This window comes from Mus caroli, chromosome 2 (genome assembly GCF_900094665.2).
Source record: "Mus caroli chromosome 2, CAROLI_EIJ_v1.1, whole genome shotgun sequence".
NCBI lineage: Eukaryota > Metazoa > Chordata > Mammalia > Rodentia > Muridae > Mus > Mus caroli.
The window spans coordinates 136,572,608-136,592,155 of record NC_034571.1 but is presented as its reverse complement, the minus strand read 5'-3'; the positions used below and the strand labels follow the sequence as shown (position 1 = coordinate 136,592,155).

The 19,548-nt window shown below is 48.4% G+C and overlaps 1 protein-coding gene across 2 annotated transcripts in view; it reads left to right on the top strand.

Annotated features, from left to right (window-relative positions):
• The first annotated feature begins 3,364 nt into the window (after positions 1-3,364).
• Positions 3,365-19,548, top strand: part of Ovol2 (ovo like zinc finger 2) — a 27,463-nt gene continuing 11,279 nt past the window's right edge. Inside the window, exons 1-3 of one of the 2 annotated variants that reach the window (XM_021153073.1) lie at positions 3,365-4,145; positions 4,786-5,003; positions 18,135-18,324. In XM_021153073.1, the coding sequence (XP_021008732.1) occupies positions 4,046-4,145; positions 4,786-5,003; positions 18,135-18,324 (508 nt within the window). In that variant the 5' untranslated portion in view covers positions 3,365-4,045. Of the gene's footprint in view, positions 4,606-4,785; positions 5,004-18,134; positions 18,325-19,548 lie in introns of both variants that reach the window. The other variant, XM_021153082.1, reaches the window with a different exon arrangement.

Below are 19,548 nucleotides of genomic sequence, written 5' to 3'. Positions count from 1 at the left end.
TCTTTTTTTTTTTTTAAGCTTTATTTATTATATGTAAGTACACTGTAGCTGTCTTCAGACACTCCAGAAGAGGGAGTCAGATCTCATTACCGATGGTTGTGAGCCACCATGTGGTTGCTGGGATTTGAACTCGGGACCTTCAGGAAGAGCAGTCGGGTGCTCTTAACCGCTGAGCCATCTCTCCAGCCCCAAAAGGTCTTATTTCAAGGAGCTTCATGTTGTTGGTGCTACTGTAAGCTCCTCTGCTTCATTGACTTATTTTCCTGACTGCTGCCAGCATTTAGCTACTCTCTAGCATAGGGCTAGAGAGATGGCTCAGTGGTTAAGAGCACTGGCTGTTCTTTCAGGGAACCTGTGTTCAATTCCCAGCACCCACACAGCAGCTCAGAGTTGTCTGTAGCTCCAGGTGCAGGGGATGTGACACAGTCACACAGACACCTATGAAAGCAAAATACCAATGCATATAAAATAAAAATAAATATATGTAAAAAATATTATGACTCATACTTACATCTTCTATACAATGGCTACCTTGCTAAACTCTCACAGATTCCCTTTGCTGCTCACACAGTTAGCCATACTGACTGTAATAAATGGTAGTCATGTTTTTTTCCATTATATTCCTTATACCTTCCCTTTAGACAGTTTCACAGTGCAGACTTGGCTGTCCTGGAACTCACTATGTAGACTAGACTGTCTGCCTCTTCCTCCCAAGTACTGGGATTAAAGATGTTAAAGGATATGCACCTTCATCTAGCTTGACTTCCTTTTTTTTTTTTTTTTTTGGTTTTTCGAGACATGGTTTCTCTGTAGCCCTGGCTGTCGTGTCACTTTGTAGACCAGGTCACTTTGTAGACCAGGCTGGCCTTGAATTTAGAGATCCACCTGCCTCTGCCTCCCGAGTACTGGGATTAAAGGCGTGCACCACCACGCCCGGCTTGACTTCTTTTTTATAGCACCTGTAGAGAAATTGACAAAATATTGGAGGGCTGAGACTGGCATTAGCCTCTCTGTTCTCCCACTGCATGTGCAGGTGAATTTGGTTCCAGTACACACATACACACAGAGAGAGACAGACAGACACACATACACAGACACATACACAGAGACAGACACACACGTAGAGACAGAGAGAGACACAGACACAAGACACACACACACACAGAGTACAAGCATATTTCTGACTTGTCTGTTACGAATTGGACTATTCCTCCAACATTATCCCATTTTCTATGGCTGTGTGAATTTTTATGTATAAGCAGGTCTGTGCCTGTCTATTTCCAACCTGACAGTATTTTCTGGAGAGAAGAAACCTTAACTAAGAATGTGTAAATCTGCTACCCTGAACTAAGGGAATTTTGAACTAAGGGAAGAAGAGGCAGGGAGGAACTCAGGAATAGTCACCCTCAGGACAGACCGAGAGCTGAGATGGAAACACAGTCGAGGAGATATATCTAATCAGAGTCTGCATAGCTGTTCGAGATAGCGAGCATCCCATCCCTGGAAGCAGTCAACCGAGCTGGATACCCATTCTAAGGATCTCACACAAGACTCTCAGGAAGCGTGGGCCATATTCTGTTTCTCACCTCTTGCAACTTCAAGCCTGAGGTTTTTGTTTTGTTTTAATTAGGTTTGTTTGCATACTCCTTTTGAGGCTACGGGAAAGGCAAAGGCCTGTCCTTTGTGTGCTAATGATATTGATAAACATATCAAGACTGAATTTTAAAAATAAGAGAATAAAAACAGATTAGGATTCTTTTCCCCTAAAAATACTTTGAGGATCTGGCAGGAGTCGCGGGAGGAACCACAATCCGGGCATAGTGTATGAAAAATACTTCCAGTAAAAAAGAAACATCTAGAAAATATCATAGATGTGTACCTCCCCCAACCATAAAATAAAAGCAATTATATTATTCTTCATTCTCCAGGTCCTGAAGTTTGCAGAGCCTTTTGAGGTTTCTAAGCGTACAGAGCACAAGTCTATGTGATCTTTAAAAATAGCAATCATGGCCCAGGTGTTCAGTGATTTGAAATCCGGAAAAAGGGAGGGAGAGAGGAAGGGAGGAAAGCAGATAGGCAGGCTTTATCAATAGAATTGACTTGTTCTGGAATAAAATAAGGAATCTTGAATGAAGTTTTGGAGATTCTTAAAAGATGGAGGATAATTCTGTGGCTTCGTGGTTTTATTTTTACTCTTTCATTCACCACGCTCCTTCTTTCTAGCAAGTCTCCCGTTTGCTGGCAGATAAAAATACATCTGCAGAGTTGCCCAGAAGCTGCGCCATCGACTCCATAGCCAAGAAGCCTCATTTCTCCTGTCTTGTGCCGCTATAGACATCTCTTCCTCCTCCAGTTCACCAGGATCAAAGTCCTTTACGATCTTAGACAACTTGTCTTGGAGGAAACCCATAATTCAGAGTTGATTCTCCGATGGGATGGGGTCAATCCTTGAAGGCGGATCGGTAATCATGGTGCGTGCGCCTTCTCCTTTCCACAACCCCGCCAGAGCTGCGCCCCCTCTCTGTGTGCCCTGAAAATACGCCAGCCAAGCCCAGAAATCCGTTACCAGGCTGCTGTATCCCTAAAGGCCATCCAAGGCGGAAGAAGGCAGGGACAGCCTCTGTGTGGATTCCCCGGGTCGCTGTGGCCGGGAGCGCCTCTAGCCCTGTTATAGGCAGGTGAGGCTGGCGCTTCTCTGAACCGCAGACGCCTGAGCACCCCTGGCCAGACGCGCCCAGACAACCTCCAGCAGTGAGCACTCGCCTGCTCAAAGCCGGGTGCCTATAACGATAGCTGGGCGGGTTGTTGAGCAACAAAGCTGTGGTGTAGGGGCATCAGCGTACCCAAAGCGAGCAGGCCGCCCCTTGAGACTTAGTATCTTTTATCAGACCCCTCCCCCCAAGTTCCCTCCAGGAATGAAGGTAAATAGGAAAAAATAAAAACAAAAAGCTCAAAGCTCTTCTGCGGTCTTCGCAGGCGGAGGAGGGGAGAGGTTGTATCAATTTTCAATCCCGGGCTTCCTGGATGAGTATTTTCCTGCCTCCGAATTTGAGGGTCCAGTTGTTAGGGGAGGCAATAACGGGAAAGGCAGAAGACAAGACATTCGCTTTAAATCTGCGTTCACATGAGATGCAATTAGCTTTTGTCTTGAGTGAAGGGGACTCCTAGACTGTAAGGTTTCGGGGTGAAAGCTGCATTGGTAGAACAAGCCCTATTTTCTTAGATTGAGTGGCACAGATCACTAAAGTGACGTGCTCCAAAGATGCGGGTTTTTTAGGCTTTATTGAGAGGTGTTCTGGATGATAGGAGACTTAAGTTCTCAACCCCCCCCCCCTCCCTTTACCTGACAAGGATACTGCGGACCCTCCCCCATCCGACCACCGAGATTCCAGAAAGCCTAGAACAGCCCCACAAGGTTCAGAGTTAATATCTGGCTTGCTTGATGGAGACAAATCAACTTCGGAGGTGGGGGCCAACTCGTGGGAGACCCCAGCTCCCAGTCGAGGTGCATGGGGCAGAGAACCTGTGGCTTGTTTTAAAGACTATCCTATAAAGTGCATGTGATAGGGGTATGAAGCAGAGGGTTGATTTGAAAAATGTTCTTCCTTTTTTAAAAAGAGGAGGGGGGAAGAATCAGACGTTAAATTCTTTTGCAAACATTCATGCCTAAGGAAGGGCTGGATCAGGCAGCCCCGGCCGCCGGAACCGGTCGGACAGGTAGCGAGCTTGTTGACACCGTTATGTTGCAGGGCGCATGCTCACTCCCAAGTTTCCTGGTGCCTTTTCTATTCCACCTTATGAAACTTTTTCCCCGGCGTGGTCTCACGCGCGATTTAAGGCATAGGTGTCGCCGAGCTCGGAGGCTGCGAGTAACCGGGAGTGAGGGGGAGAGTACCGAGCAACGCGGCGGGGGGTGCAGGAAGAGGGCAGGCGAGGCGGGAAGGTGGGCTCCGGACTCCAGGAGCGGGGGGACCCAGGCGCCACCGCCGCCACTAGCGGGGAGCAGCGGGAGGAGGGGGCCGCAGTCGGGAGAGAGGATCCCACCATGCCCAAAGTCTTTCTGGTGAAGAGGAGGAGCCCGGGAGTCTCTGTCCGCAGCTGGGATGAGCTCCCGGATGACAAAAGGGCAGACACTTACATCCCAGGTGAGGAGCGCGGGGGCCGGGCCTGGGCGCGGGGCTCCCGGGTGGGGGCAGGGTGACTGCGGCCCTCCTGCTCGGGATCAGGGCTGCGGTTCCCACCCCTACCCCGTCTCGGTCGGGGTCACAGCGGTCTTGGGAGAGGGGAGCCAGGATCTAGGTTGGGAAACCTGGGACCCCCGGTGCTCTCTCCCTAGACAGGGCTAAATTGCCTGGCGGCAGGACCGTTGGTTGCAGCGCGGGCCAAAGTGGCCCTGGAAGGGGGTGGAAGGCACTGGGGGTTCCCTTGGCCCCTACGTCCTCTAAACCGCTCGTAAAGGTCCGCTAACCCCTTGGGAGCGAGGCAAGACGAGGGCACACCCGCCTCCACGGGCGCGAGAGGAAACTTGGCGCGCGGGTTTCTCCGCGGCGCTTGGACCCCGGTGCTTCGTGGGTTGGCCTGAGAACCCGTCTCCCGACACCCTAAGTTAGTTCGAGGGGCGGATGGCTAGGGTTGACTCGTCTACCCTCGGGACGTCGCCCACTTGGCGAGGTGCCCAGGTCCGGGGCGGGGCGGCGGCACCACCCGCAGGTCAAACTGCCGTGGGCGCCCGGGCGTGACGCCGCGTGTGGTTGAGTGTCGGGGTGCGGCCCCCTCCCTCCGCAGTGAGCCTGGGCTGTCTGCTCCGCGACCCCCCCGAAGACTGCCGCAGCGACGGCGGCAGTAGCAGTGGCTGCAGCAGCAGCGCCGGGGAGCCCGGAGGGGCCGAGAGCAGCTCGTCCCCGCGCGCGCCGGAGCCTGAAACTCCAGAGCTTCACGACGCCCAAGGCACCGATGGACATCTGGCAGCGATGCAGCGCCCGGTTGCCAGGTCAAAAATCAAGGTAGGGTGTCGACTCTGCCCCCGCCGCCACCTGCACCACGCCCTGGCGTCCGGCTCGGGAGCCCCGGCGCCCCTCCCTGCCGCGCCCGCCCGCGCACGGGAGCCCAGGCGCCGCGGACTAGCCCGCCACTTCTGCACCTGCCCCTGGGCCGCAGCCAGGCTCCTAGTGACCTGTCCCCTGCGCCACCGTGCTCGGGCTGCCAGCATCTTAAGCGGATCTAGATCCAGGGTGATGGCCCTGTCTGACGCCGCCCGTGGCTTTGGGAACCATTGAAGATAAAGCCCAGATACCCGGCTTCAGCCGCCCACCCCGTGTCCAAAGCCAGACAATTACCTAGACAGCCCGAGATCTCGGGTAAAGAAGTGCTACCCTTGGGCTGGAGAGATGGCTCAGCCGTTAAAGGCTAGGCTCACAACCAAAAATATAAGAAGTGCTACCCAGGATCTTAGACGTAATGGCCTCTGACATAGTCCTTGGCACATTGAGCTCCTGCGTTTTGTTTCCCTCCTGTGTCTTAGGACACGGTGGACCTCGCAGTCACCGCTATTCCCAGCGCCCTGGTGGAGCCTGTTAGACTGGAAACTTGTTGTGCAGAGCAGTTTAGATTTGCCTTTTCTCTCAAATCTTCAAGAGTTAAATTAGTGGGTAAAAGATAAAAGGGCTCACCTGCGATTTTTTTTTAAGCGTTCCTACGCTAGTTGATTGGAATGTCTGTGCCCCTCAAAAGCTATAGACTTGTAGGCAACACTTTATCTGGATGGCCATCAGCACTATGTTGGGTGGAACTTCCATGACCACCTGTTCAAAGGTATCCGCTACCCCCAGGATTAAGGAATCCTGCCCCGCTGACTCACAGCCAGCTAGAGGGGGAAGGGAGGCGACATGTTTTATGCATAAGCCCCAGGTCTTAGCCTGGCCCGTTATAGCGTCACCTTGTTTATAGTAGGCCATAATTCTAGGGCGCCCCAAGGTATCGGCTACCCATGCCCCCAGACCCATGCAGGGAGGGAAGGGTGAACCCAGCCGGTAGTTAGTTGGTAAAGAAAGCGGCGGTTCCTTTTCTTTCCCCCGGGGCTGGGCTTCGGAGTGGGTCGGGCGCATTTGGTTCTGAATTAGGATTTGAGGCTGCAGCACCACCGGAAAGACTCGTTGCTGCGAGCTGGGTGGGGTGGGGATGGGGGGAGAGATAGGGGAGTGTTGATTCACAGAGGGTGCTGAAGTTTACCGTGAAGCTTGGAAAGTTTCTGGACTGGGTGGGGTTAAGTGGGAAGGAAAAAGTTTTCCTGAAGCGGATAGCTCTTGTCCTTTGGGAAATTCTACGAAGTGCCCCACTTGCATATTTATCACCAGGCTAGAAAGACAATTGTAAAGTTGTTTTTGGAGGGAAGGTAGTTCGGTTGCCCCTCTTCTAGCCTCAACTTGGTAAGGAGAGAAAGCCACATTTTGGAAGATCGCTTTTCTGCCTCAGGCAGGCATAAGGATTGGAACTCCGGATTAAGGGAGTCAATAGACTAGTCACTTCCAAGATAAATTGCCTCCGTGGTGGGGGAGGGGCTTGGGCATATTTGGAGACCATTTACAAGCAGCCTGCTCCCCACACTTTCCCATTTCCTAGGGAGTTTTTATTCCCTGAAGACATTCAGATTTCTACCCTTACCCTTCCTTTCTGGGTTTTGTTTGTTTGTTTTTGTTTTTTTTGTTTTTTGAGACAGGGTTTCTCTGTACAGCCCTGGCTGTCCTGGAACTCACTTTGTGGACCAGGCTGGCCTCAAACTCAGAAATCTGCCTGCCTCTGCCTCCCGAGTGCTGGGATTAAAGGCGCGGACCACCACTGCCAGGCTGGGTTTTTTTGTTTGTTTGTTTTGTTTTCTAAATTCGAGGCCAGCCTGGTCTACAGAGTGAGTTCCAGGTCATTCTAGCATGGATGAAGTCCATGGCCTGGAACAATTTTGCCCCCGTAGAGCTAACTGATCATTCTACCTTCCCCGCTGGACAGTCATTCTATAGCTGAGTTGTGGCCCAGCTGTGTGTACTACTTTAATGACTTATTTTTAAAACCTGAAGACATGCATTGGGCAGTGGGCTTGTAGGACCAAAGACAAGACAGGTTGGAGCCTGTGCCCTGCTCAGAGGAAACAAATATCCAGCAGCACACAGTGTGTCTGCTAATGTGCAAAGCCACGTAAAGACACGTCTACTCTAGAGCGTTCTTTCCAGAACATTCTAGCAGTGGTGGTTAAAGTATCTCAGAACTGGCATTTGTAAATTCTTGGGAACTGTGCAACCTTGAGTAGTTCTTTATTGTGCTGGGCCTCAGTTTCCTTCTCTGTAAAATGAAGATATCCGTGATACAGTATGGGGATAAAGGCAGTAGCATGGTGTGTGCTCACTAACTGTGGTTATTCTCTGCTCTGGTGGTGAACGAGGACCAGACTAGAAGCACAGAAAAGATAGGATTGCCAAGAGGGGAAGGGTTCTTGCTAGGGACTGGCAAGCTGTGGGAATGGGGCACGCAGGGGTGAGGGTGGGGGGACTGGTCTTAGGATGATGTGGGCTGAGCTTTGTGATGGAGTAAGGAAAGGAATCTATATTCTAGTGAGGAAATGCACACGTTAGGATCAGGGATAGAGCTGGAGATGACGCCTAAAGATCAGATGAGAGAGGGTCCAAGGGCCAAGCCAAGAAGTGTTCTCATCTGGACAGAGGGAAGGTTTCTGAGGAGGAAAAAGTCAACTGGGTTGTCTGGCTCCTCGAAACCTCACTCTGAAATATAGTGTGGGTTAAATGGAAGAATGAGTGAGAAATTGTTAGCACTCTTGTGTAGGCACAAGCTGCCCAACAGGAAATCGGCTGACAGCCCCACAGGGAAGGTTTTATCAGTGTGCTGACCTGAAGCGGGGGCACCTGAGGTTTGACTGCCTGGCTGTGTGGATATGGTGAGTAGGTCGGGGAAGAAAGCTTGGAACCAGGTTGGGAAGATGCAGTTCATCTCTATGGCTCTGACCTCCCATTGTAGGCTTTGGGGCAGGTTGTGACGTGATCTCTTTAACTATGAGGATTTGGTAATTTAAAAAACAAAACAAAAAAAACAAAAACATGCTGTGTCGAGAAGATATGTACATTAGGGTTCAATCAAGGACATTATTTGCAGACCTCTGACTGTGGGCTAGACAGACCTTGGAAATGCAGGTGCTCTCTGTCTTTTAGTCTTACCCAAAACAAATATGGCTGGCAGGACCCATGTACATGTAGGGACTCGTGGGTGAACTTATATTCTTACTCCATCCGTCCTAATGTGCTCTCTGCTCCTTTGACCTCCCCCTTCCCTGGGAGTTCTCCAGAAGTGCAGCCAGGTGTGGTGGTGCACACCTTTAATTCTAGCACTAGAGGCAGAGGCATCAGTCAGATTTTTGTGAGTTCAAAGGCAGCCTGGACTACATATCCAGTTCTAAGTCCACCAGGGCTACCTAGTGAGACCTTGTCTCTATTTTTAAAAAAAGTTTTCCACCTCTTATGGTGCTCTACTGGGTGGTAACAGTCTGTGTCAAATGTGTGCCCCTTTTATCCACTCAATTTTAATTATAAACAGTTTCAAAGACAAGATAGTAGATATCTGGCACCTAGTCCCAGTAAGGATGGCCCCTACTGACTTCTATTTCCCCCCTTCCCAATTTACAGATATACTACGGTCATGTTGCCCATACCGAAAGCTCTGATCCTGTAAGATTATAATGCTTGGTGACGTCTTAGCCAGCTTAGTTTGTGTAAATATCCTCTGTGATGTCCATGCAGTGGTAGCATTGCCTACCAGGGATTTTCTCCGAATGAACCCATCATTAAGCAGTGGCTGGATGTATTTCAATTATAAGTGGCTCCAAATGTGCCCCAATCACACCCACTTGAATTATGTGTTCACATTGTTAAATGGCTTGTAAATGCGTACTCTCCTCCAGTTTGTTTAACCGAGTCCCTGTAATGTCCAAGCACTGTGATGGAAGTTTCAAGTTGCTTTTAATTTGTGCTCCGCCCCCCTTCTTTCTTACGTATTTGCAAGTGAATTGTTGGAGCAATGGGTCATTTGCTTGGTAGAGAACCAAACAGTCTGGATTTTGCTCAGTGAGTCACTTTGGACATTTCTCAGTCTCTGTTAGCTTCGAATAGATTTTAGGGCTAAGTCCTCACTATCCAACAGGGTGGTCCCTGTCACATGTAGCTTTATAAGTCACATAGGATTAAAAATCCTTAGTGCTGCTGAATTGGCTGATCTGGGGTAACGGTTTCCCATCCCAGGAGGCTGTATAGGGCATCACACTGCCCTGCATGCTTGGTCAGTTACTGGGGTTTGGCTTAAATATGCCACAGTGTATGGGAGACGGGGAGGGTTGTGCTCCTCCATACAGAGGCACTGCATGCTTGTTGCCTTTCTGTGATAGTTGGAGCTGTTGATGCTTGGGGCATAAATATTTTGGTATTGCAAAATAAGCGATATACCTGTTCTGGTCATCTGTTAGCTCCAGCTGATTGGATTAGACTTTTGTTTCCTTCTCCTCGTCTTCCTCACATGCCTCCCCCTGCAGTGGCCTTGAGGTCTTGTTCATGCTAACCGAGTTCTTTCCCATTGAACCACACCCTAAGACCCGAGCAGGCATATTTCTGTAGAGACAGATTTTCCCAAGCATACTGTTTGGGTTTTGTGGATTTGTTTATTAGGGGAGGAAGAAGAATGCTTCATTTTCTGTTTGGTGTGATTGTGCACACACATAATCCCAGATCCCAGGAGGCTGAGGACAGTGGTTTAGCAAGCATCGGCCATATAATCACACACCTCTATTTCAAAAGCGAAAGCATAGCTGGGTGTAGTGGTTTGCGTCTTTAATCCCAGCACTTGGGAGGGGAGGCCAGCAAATAGATATCTGTGAATTCAAGGCCAGCCTGGTCTACAGAGAAACCCTGTCTTGAAAAACAAACAAACAAAACAAAACAAAAATGAAGAAAACCCAACAACTAGGAAGTCTTGGTTAAGTCTTGGTTATGAATCAAGATTATTGATTAACAAATCCTTCAGAGATCCTGATTAACTATTTCTTTAAAAAATTGTTTTGGATCTGTATTTTTCTTTGTGTGTATATGTGTGTGTATGCATGTGTGCATGTGTGTGTGTATGTGTGCAAGTGTGTGTGTGTGTGTGTGTGTGTATGCATGCCACGGCACACATTATTAGGGACAGTTCTGTTCCTTTGTTATATGAGTCTGAGATTGAACACACGTCCTCAGGTTTGACAGTTGGCACCTTTACCAGCTGAGCCATCTTGTGGGCATTTATGCTCTCTCTTTCTCTCTCTTAACTGATAAGTATTCATAGTGCATGGTACTGGGCTTCATGAAGGCATTTTCATGTTGTTAGTTATTTTCTTTTTCTTTTGGCTTTAGAGGCAGTGTTTCTCTGTGTAGCCCTGGCTGTCCTGGAACTTGATCTGTAGACCAAGATCTGGCTGGCCTTGAACTCACAGAGCTCCACCTGCCTTCTGAGTGTTCTGATTAACCGCGTGAGCCACCAGCGCCCAGTGAGTTTCGGTTTTCTTCTGGCGTATTTATTTACTTATTTTTATGTAAGTATGTGTGTGTGCAGGCCTGCCTGAGTTGATGTGCACTGTGTGTGTGCAGGTGGTGGCTGTGAAGACCAGAAAAGGACATTGCATCATCTAGAACTGGAGTTAGAGGCCGGTGTAGGTGCTAGGAACTGAACCTTGGGTTTCTTACCAAGAACAGGAAGTATCTTACCTGCAGAGCCATCTCTCCAGCTCCACTTAGGGCTAATGAAACATCCCTTAATCATCTCTTCCTTTGAGGAGGTGCTTCATTCTGTCACATGCAGAAGAGCCTTAGGCAATGCTACCTAGGCCCAGGAGTCCCAAAGGAGTTGGCCGAATGTACTCGGCATGTTTTGAGCAGTTGGATGTAAGTGACTCACATGACACTAGAAATCTTATCCAAATGGCCAGCAGAACATAACTGTGGACTTGGGTTGCTCCTGCAGATACAGAAGCATTAATTTAGTGGCCTGGTCTCTAGTGGAAGCATCACAAGAACACAAAGGACTTTACCCGGGGGCATTTTCCTTCCGATGTTTGATGGGCAATGATCTTCCGGCACCTGGGATGCTGGTGTCAGATCCAGTTCAGGCCCTTGCCCCCGTCAGTGCTTCTGGCTCTTTCTGACAATGATTGGTTTGTTGTGGGCTTGGTTGGTTTGTTTTATTTTAATTTTTGGCCACTAAGGCTTGCTTTTTAGAACTTAATTGGAATTTGGCTTATTTTATTACATGAAAGCTGAGCTCCTCCAGGGAACAGGACTGAGAGGAGAGACAAGCCAAGTCCTAAGCTTGGAGAATCACTCCTCCACTCTTTATCTTGCTCTGAATTAATTTCCAGGCTGATGTCACTTCCCAGCCTCTGTGGTGGTTTCTCTGCTTCACTAATAGGCCTTGGCAAAGTGTTAGTTTCAGATTAAGGTGAGACTGGGGAGAATTTCCAGAAGGTAACATCAACATAGTGCAAATCTCCCTCCTGGAGGATGAAACAGGACCCGGGGTTAGGTGCATTAATAACGTCTGGTCTGCATCAAACACAAGTGGGGGGGAGGGGTGCAGAGATGGCTCCGTGCTTGAGAGCACTTGTTGCTCTTACTGAGGACCCAGGTTCAGTTCCTTGCATCCATAAAGTGACTTCTAACCTTTCCATGACTGCAGTTCAGCAGATGTGGTCCCCTTTTCTGTGTTAGGCACACATGTGGTGCGCACACATATATGTGGGCAGACCATTCATAGACTAAACATTAAATCTAAAAAAAGGTTTTTTTTAACTAATCTTTTTTTTTTAAAGATTTATTTATTGATTATATGTAAGTACACTGTAGCTGTCTTCAGACACTCCAGAAGAGGGAGTCAGATCTTGTTACGGATGGTTGCGAGCCACCATGTGGTTGCTGGGATTTGAACTCTGGACCTTCAGAAGAGCAGTCGGGTGCTCTTACCCACTGAGCCATCTCACCAGCCCTAATCTTTTTTTTTTTTAAAACCGAGCCGGGCAGTGGTAGCACACGCCTTTCTTTAATCCCAGCATTTGGGAGGCAGAGGCAGGCAGATTTCTGAGTTCAAGGACAGCCTGGGCTAAACCGAGAAACCCTGTCTCAAAAAACCAACCAACCAAACAAACAAACAAATGAATGATACTGCTGGCTGGTGGAGGGTGAAGGACTATGGTCACACTAAAGGTGAATTCTCTCTCCCATCAGAGAGATGAAAATTCAAAAGCAAAGTAAGGAACAAGGAATTTTGACCAATTATCTTTGTATGTGTATATTTTCCTGCTCTGGTTAAAGTGTGTGTGGAAGTGTGTGGGGTGTGTTTGTGTGTGAGGGTGTGTGTTTGTGTATATGTGTATGTGGGTGTGTTTGTGTGGTTGTGGCTGTGGGGGGAGCGGTGTCTTGGAACACCTTGCATGAGTTGGTTTTCTCCTTCCATCAGGCACCATATGGGTTTCAGGGAAGAGATCATCAGGCCTGGCCTAAAGCATCCTTGGCCTGAGCCCTCTCACCCACCCTTGTTACTTTAGTTTTAGCATTCTAGATCGTAATGGTTTTCTTTTGTTGTTTTTTTTTAAAAATAAGTAAGCCGGGCGTGGTGGCGCACGCCTTTAATCCCAGCACTCGGGAGGCAGAGGCAGGCGGATTTCTGAGTTCGAGGCCAGCGTGGTCTACAAAGTGAGTTCCAGGACAGCCAAGGCTACACAGAGAAACCCTGTCTCGAAAAACCAAAAAAAAAAAAAAAAACCCAAAAAATAAGTAGATCCGGGCGTGGTGGTGCACGCCTTTAATCCTAGCACTTGGGAGGTAGAGGCAGGTGGAGAGAAACCCTGTCTCGAAAAACCGAAAAAAAAAAAAAAAAGTAGGTTTCTTCTCTTCAATTTTCTCCCAAGAGGCAAATACCATTATTCATAGTTTATGGGTGATGAAATTAAGTCTTAGGGAAGTTAAATTACTTGCTTACATTCTTAGATTATGGGAAATGAAGCCCTTGTTGAATTTAGGAAGCTGGAAAATGTGGCTCTGCGCCTAGTTTCTCACACTACCGAGGAGACTGTGTGGTACCGGTTAGTGCGTTTACACCTGGAGAAATTGTAATCTGGGATTTTGGGGTTTGTTGGGGTTTTTTTGTTTGTGTTTGAGACAGGGTTTCTCTGTATAGCCCTGGCTGTCCTAGAACTCATTGTATAGACCAGGCTGGCCTAGCACTCAGAGATCCACCTGCTTCTGTCTTCCAAATGCTGGTATTAAAGGCATGCATGCTCCAGGATATTAATGGCACTCCTTGTCATGCTCACAGGCTCGTGCAGATAGCTGTTTGGCATTTCTTGCTTCTTTGTGTACTATGATTATGTGTTTGTTGTGTATATATGTGTGGGTGGTATGAGCATTTTCAGTCTCTCTCTCTCTCACACACACACACACACTCACACACACTGTAGAGGTCAGAGGAAAACAACCCCATGTGTCATCTTCAGAATCCCTGTGCCGTCTTTGATACAGGGCCTCTCCCTGCTCTGGAGGTCACTGAATAAGCTTGACTGCCCACCCTAGGAATCCTGTCTGCCCCAGCTCTGGGATTCAGCCACATACCACAACATCTGCCATTTTTTTTTAAGAGTTCTGAGGATCTAACTCAAGTCTTCATACTTTAAGGCAAGGACCTCAACTTACTCCCCAGCCAGCCACAATCATTTTATAATTAACATGGTTCAGCTGTAATTTTGGTCTAAGTTCAGTTCATGATGTCACTTTGGTATATTCCTCCATAGAACTAAGTAAAGAAATTAGACTGGATACCTAGGTTTTGAACACTGAGGAGAGAGAATGTTAGGTGCATACCTGTGTGAGCATAGTAAAGATGGCCCAGCCAGCAGACATACAACCTAGGGAGGGAGAACAAGTCCAGGAACCAGTCGTGTTTTCTGTGGTATACAGCCCATCCTGAGAGAGGGGACCAAAAAACATGGACTGGGGGTGGTGGGTTTTGCAGATATTTTGGGGGTTTTTGAAACAGGTTTTTTTGTGTAGCCTTGGCCAATTGGGAACTCCGTCTGTAGACTATGTTGGCTTCAAACTCACAGAGATCCACCTGCCTCTGCCTCCAGAGTGCTGGGATTAAAGGAGTACTGCTGCATCACCATGCTCAGCAAGATTGTGTGTTCTTAATATGCAAAGGCTCTGAGTTCCATTTCCAGTTTCAAACGTAACAAAGGGGAAAATGCAAGCAATATAGTAATACTGGTATTCTGGAAAGAATCTGTTTGTTACTTATTTTTAGAAATCTATTTATTTTTCAGATGTATTTATTTTTTGTGTATGTGTATGGATGTTTTGCCTGCATGAGTGTCTGTATACCATGTGAGTGCCTGGTACCTGTATAGGCAAGAAGAGGGCCTTTGATCCCTTGAAATTGGAGTTACACACAGTTGTGAGCTACTTTGTAAGTGCTGGGAATTTAACCTGGGTTCTCTGGAAAAGCAGCCAGTGTTTTTAATGACTGAGCCATCTCTCCAGCCCTTTACTTTCAATTGTGTGTATTTGAGGGTAGTATGCACATGAGTTCACGTGCCCTTAGACCAGAAGACAGTGTCAGATACCCTGGAGCTGGAGTTAGAGGTGGTTATGAGCCATCTGTCACAGGAACTGAACTCAGGGGCTCTGCAAAAACAGTGTGACCTCTTGACTGCTGAGCCATCACAACAGCCCATTGTTACTGGTTTAGTTTGTTGTTGTTGTTGTTGTTTTTCGAGACAGGGTTTCTCTGTATAGCCCAGGCTGTCCTGGAACTCACTCTGTAGACCAGACTGGCCTTGAACCCAGAAATCCGCCTGCCCCTGCCTCCCAAGTGCTGGGACTAAAGGCGTGCGCCACTACTGCCTGGCGTGGTTTAGTTATTCTATTTCTTCAGTATGAGTAACCCCAAATTTAGTAGGTAAAAAAATATTTTCTATTTCTATGGAATGTCTGGCTAGCTCTTGCTGTCTTTCTATGGAGGTTGCAGCCAGTTGTCCCTGCCTTTTCCCCTTTGCCTCTTGCAGGATTGCATTGTCCCCCAGTCATTTTTTTGAAACCCATATTAGTAGACATTATGATAGTATCCAGTCTATTGCTATTATAGATCAAATTTTAAAGCACCACACAAGAAGTACACCTATAAACCAAATACCTTTCCCTTCTGAGAAGTGATACAGTCCAGCAGAAACGAGTTATTGGCTGTGATTCATTGCCAATGGTCTCTGTCTGTTTAAAAGAAACATTTATTTTATGTATGTGACTGTTTGGCTACATGTATATAGATATACCATGTGTGCCTGGTGCTCAAGATGGTCAGAAGAAGGCATTGGGTCTCCTGGGCCTGGAGTTCCAGACAGTTGTGGATGTCCACGTGGATGCTGGGCATTTCCTCTAGGAGAGCAACCAATGCTCTTCATTGCTCTGCCGTCTTTCCAGCCCTCTCTTTGTAGCCGCGACTCAGCGGCTTCAAAACTTTAGTTGTCTCTCTCTGTCTTGGTTGTTGGTTCCTTATACTTTGTCCTTTGTCCTCCGTAATCTTGTCTTTCTGAAACTCACTGGTCTCATTTAGTCTTTCCTCCTGTCTTCCAGAGCTCTCTCTTGCCCTTAGGTCCCACCCACTGGGTCCCCAAGGTAGACACTGCCCTTCTCTCCACCCCAGTGACTGCTTTCCCAAGCCCTGGCAACTCACACTGGACAAGACATTATTTCCCAACACCCCCTGAAGGCTGAGGGGCTTGGCTCCCCTGCAGCCCTCTCCCTTGGTGTTCCACATCCCAGCAATTATGGCTGCACTTTGACCAAAGGGCCAAGCGGTCAGTTCAGTGCTAATTCAGACAAATCAAGCTAGGAGCCAGTCAGACTAAATTACGGGAAGCAGCCTGGGAAACACTGTCCTGACGTCCTCCTGTTTGCTCCCAGCCGCCCAGCATGCTGACTGTGTACAGCCCTTGGGTGTGGAGGGATGGGAGGCAGCAGTATGAGTAGACATGCCGATGGTTCACAAGGCCTCGAATGGAGGAGTCCACACCAGCTCCTCAGAGCATAAAATGTGACCCGCTCTCGGAATGAAGTGGGATGACATACTGGCAGCCTCTATACCCGTGGCTGCCACACCCCGTGGATCTAATCCATTCGAAAAGAACATTGTGTCTGTGCTAAACATGTACAGATCTTTTTCTTGTCCCTTGTCCTTATTCCCTAAATAGTACAGCCTACAAGTAGACACATAGAGTTTACGTTGGTACAAGGTATTCTAGACATCTTGTGTAGGTCACGTAGATGTGGATGGGATGATATGGGTAACTGCGCCCAGAACCATGGGGGATCTGTATCGGATGGGGCCTGAGCACCCACAGCATGGTGGTATCTGCAGAGGATCCTGCTGCCAATCCTATGTGTGCCAAAGGGTGACCATACAGACGCTAAGGACTACTGCCTAGCCTCGTGTCTTTTTCCTCTGGCGGCCTTCCCCTCCACTAGTGACACATATTTATTTATTTACTTGTTTATATTTATTTATGAAGGTGCTGGGATGGAGCACAGGGCCTGCATGCCCACATGAGAGCCCTGATGCTGAGCTGCTTCTCCAGTCTTTGGGCTTCTTACAGACAGTTCTGGCAGAGCCATTGAACCATCTACAGCAGCAGTTCTCAGCTTTTTATCTCCAATGACTCTTACACAGAAGTCTGCTAGATATTAGACATTTCCAGTACTATTTGTAACAGTGGCAATATCACAGTTATGAAGTAGCAACAAAAAGTGATTTTATGGTTGGGGGTCATCACAACACAGGAACTGCATTAAAGGGTTGCAGCTTTAGGAAGGCCGAGAACCACTAATACACAGGGTCTGACCCGGTGGCCTTTGAGCACATCAGATCTGGTATTTCACATCATACAGATACCAATTCAGTGTTTGTCCATGGGAACAGCAAATGAGGCCGAGAGAGCCCTGAATTGGGACTGGGGGACAGTCGGGAGACTGGAGTTCAGTTGTGATCTCACTGGTAATAAAGCTCTGGAACCCTGGCCAAGTCATTTTCCCAAAGTGACGTTTTCCCAATTTTGTACATGGTTGGGATGTCTGGCCCTGGGGTGTGGCCCAGCTAGGCAGGTTTCACCTGAATGATGTTATCTGAGACTAACTCTGTAAATGATAGTGACCCTGGGTTAGACTGGAAGGTCAAGTGAGGCTTTATTCATAACTAGCACCTTGGAGCCCCTGCAAGGTGCTCTGGCTTTCCACATGCCTAGCTTGGAAGGGAGGCAGTGAAGAGACCAGGTGACCCATATCCCAGAATTACCACGTCATTTCTGCTCTCCATTAGTCATGAGCCTGCCTAGGTTCAGGGGGAGAGAAATCCTCTCCATCCTCCCCTACTCCTTTCTTCAAGTTTGAATTATGTTTATCTGTTGTGTGTGGGTTTTTGGTGGTGTGTGACAGTGTGTGGGAGTTGGTGTCCAGAATGAAATTAAGGTCATCAGTCTTTGTCATCAAGGTTGGCAGCAAGTGCTTTCATTCACTGAGCCATCTCTGCAGCGCCATTTCTATATCTTGGTGCCTGGAACCGTACTCGAGAGGCGCAGAAGAAAGGGCTGACTGTGTCTGTCTTTGGGAACTATTGACAGCAGGACCCAGACCCCTTCCTTCTGTTCCTCCATCTCAGTGTTTGCTTCCTCCTCATAGCCCATGTGGCTGCTGGGACTCTAACCACTGGGAACCTCTTCTCTCCCTTAAAGGACTGTCTTTTTCATCAGTCAGGTGGTGGTCCCGTGCCCATGTCTTGTCAAAAGGCTGCTGTAAGTCTGTGCAGAGACAGGAGTCAGACGTCTGCTGGAGGGAGACAGGAAGAATGCTTTGCAGAAACATTTCCCTGTACCAGTGCTGTCACACCTTCCCCAAGCTGAGCCTACGTGCACCTTAAGAGGGAGCAGAAGCCACAGCCAGGCTCAATCTAGCAAGAAAAGATGTCCAGATTTCCAAGTGAGCCCCCTGTGATCTCACGTGCTCTCTTTCTCTCTCTGCTCCCAGTTTACCACCGGCACATGCGACAACTCTGTGATTCACAACTGTGACCTTTGTGGCAAGAGCTTCCGCCTGCAGCGCATGCTCAACCGTCACCTTAAGTGCCACAACCAGGTAAAGAGGCACCTGTGCACCTTCTGCGGCAAGGGCTTCAATGACACCTTCGACCTGAAGAGGCACGTACGCACACACACTGGTAAGGCTGCAGGTGTGCTTTGCTCAATTTCTGTTCCTGTGTGGTCATCCCTCCCCACCCCAAAGCAAGTTAGGAGTGTGGAGCAGGATGATATTTCTGGAAGGGACACAGGATGAGGCATTTGGGGCTATCCCTGACTCTGCCACCTACTAGCCTTGTCACCGGGGGCGTGCAGGCCACCTCTCCAATGTCTGAATTTACTCCTGTAGGACAGGTATGGTATACAGGTTCAAGTGAGGCTAACACACTGTACTCTCTACTGTAAGGCGCCCCCTTAGTCTGGCTGCAGAGTGGGATGTTTAAGGCTGGCTTCAAATATTTTGTGCCTCTTTTCTGACTCTTAACGTCATTAGTTTGGTTTTGCTTTGCTTTCTTAAGAAAAGGTACAGGCTGGTCTTGAACTCTCTAATCCTTTCTCCTTTGCCTCCCAAGGGCAGGGATTGTGGGTGTGCGCCACTGTACGGTAAGCCCGACTCAGGACTCATGATTCTCCTGAAACAGCAGAACAGCTTCCTGCTGGAGCATGCGTCCTCCTTTAGGCCTTTTCTTTGGCTTCCCAACTTTTCTTCTTTCTCTTTTTTTGTTAAATGCCGGGGATAGAATCTGAGGCCTTGCCACTGAGCTATGCTGGGCCCATTTTCCAACTTAGGCAGTATGGATCTGAGAGTGTGTGTTCCAGAGAGTCTGTGGTGGGAGATGACCTTTTGCCTTAGTCTCAAACCTCCTGATTGGTCACAGGCTTCATTAGTTTATCTTAGGCACATCTGGCCTCTAGGCTTCTGCATCTGAGGTCCCATCCCCACCTTTGGTCCAGTAAGCCCTGGAGGAGAATTGTAAGGATGCCACTTCCCTGCTCTGAGTTCTGCAGCTCCTGGTAGAATGGATACAGATGTCTCTCTCCATTTCACATGAGGCCTTTAAATGTGTGGGTCACGTCATCAGATCTCCAGGGACTTAGCCTAAACTATTAAATCCTGCCCTGACTACCACCCACCCTCTCAGCAGCCTCGAGCTGTGGGCATAGGCCCCATCCCTCCAATTCTTTGAGAATGTATGGTTGTGGAAGGGGAAGTCCCCACATCTCTTTCTAGACTGAGCCTTCAGCCCTTTCAGCCTCCCCTGGGAACCTTCCCAGGTCCGGTGGGTTCCATTTTCTTTCCTAGTTCTTATGATGCCCTTCCTTCCTTCCTTCCTTTTTTGAGACAGGGTTTCTCTGCATAGCTC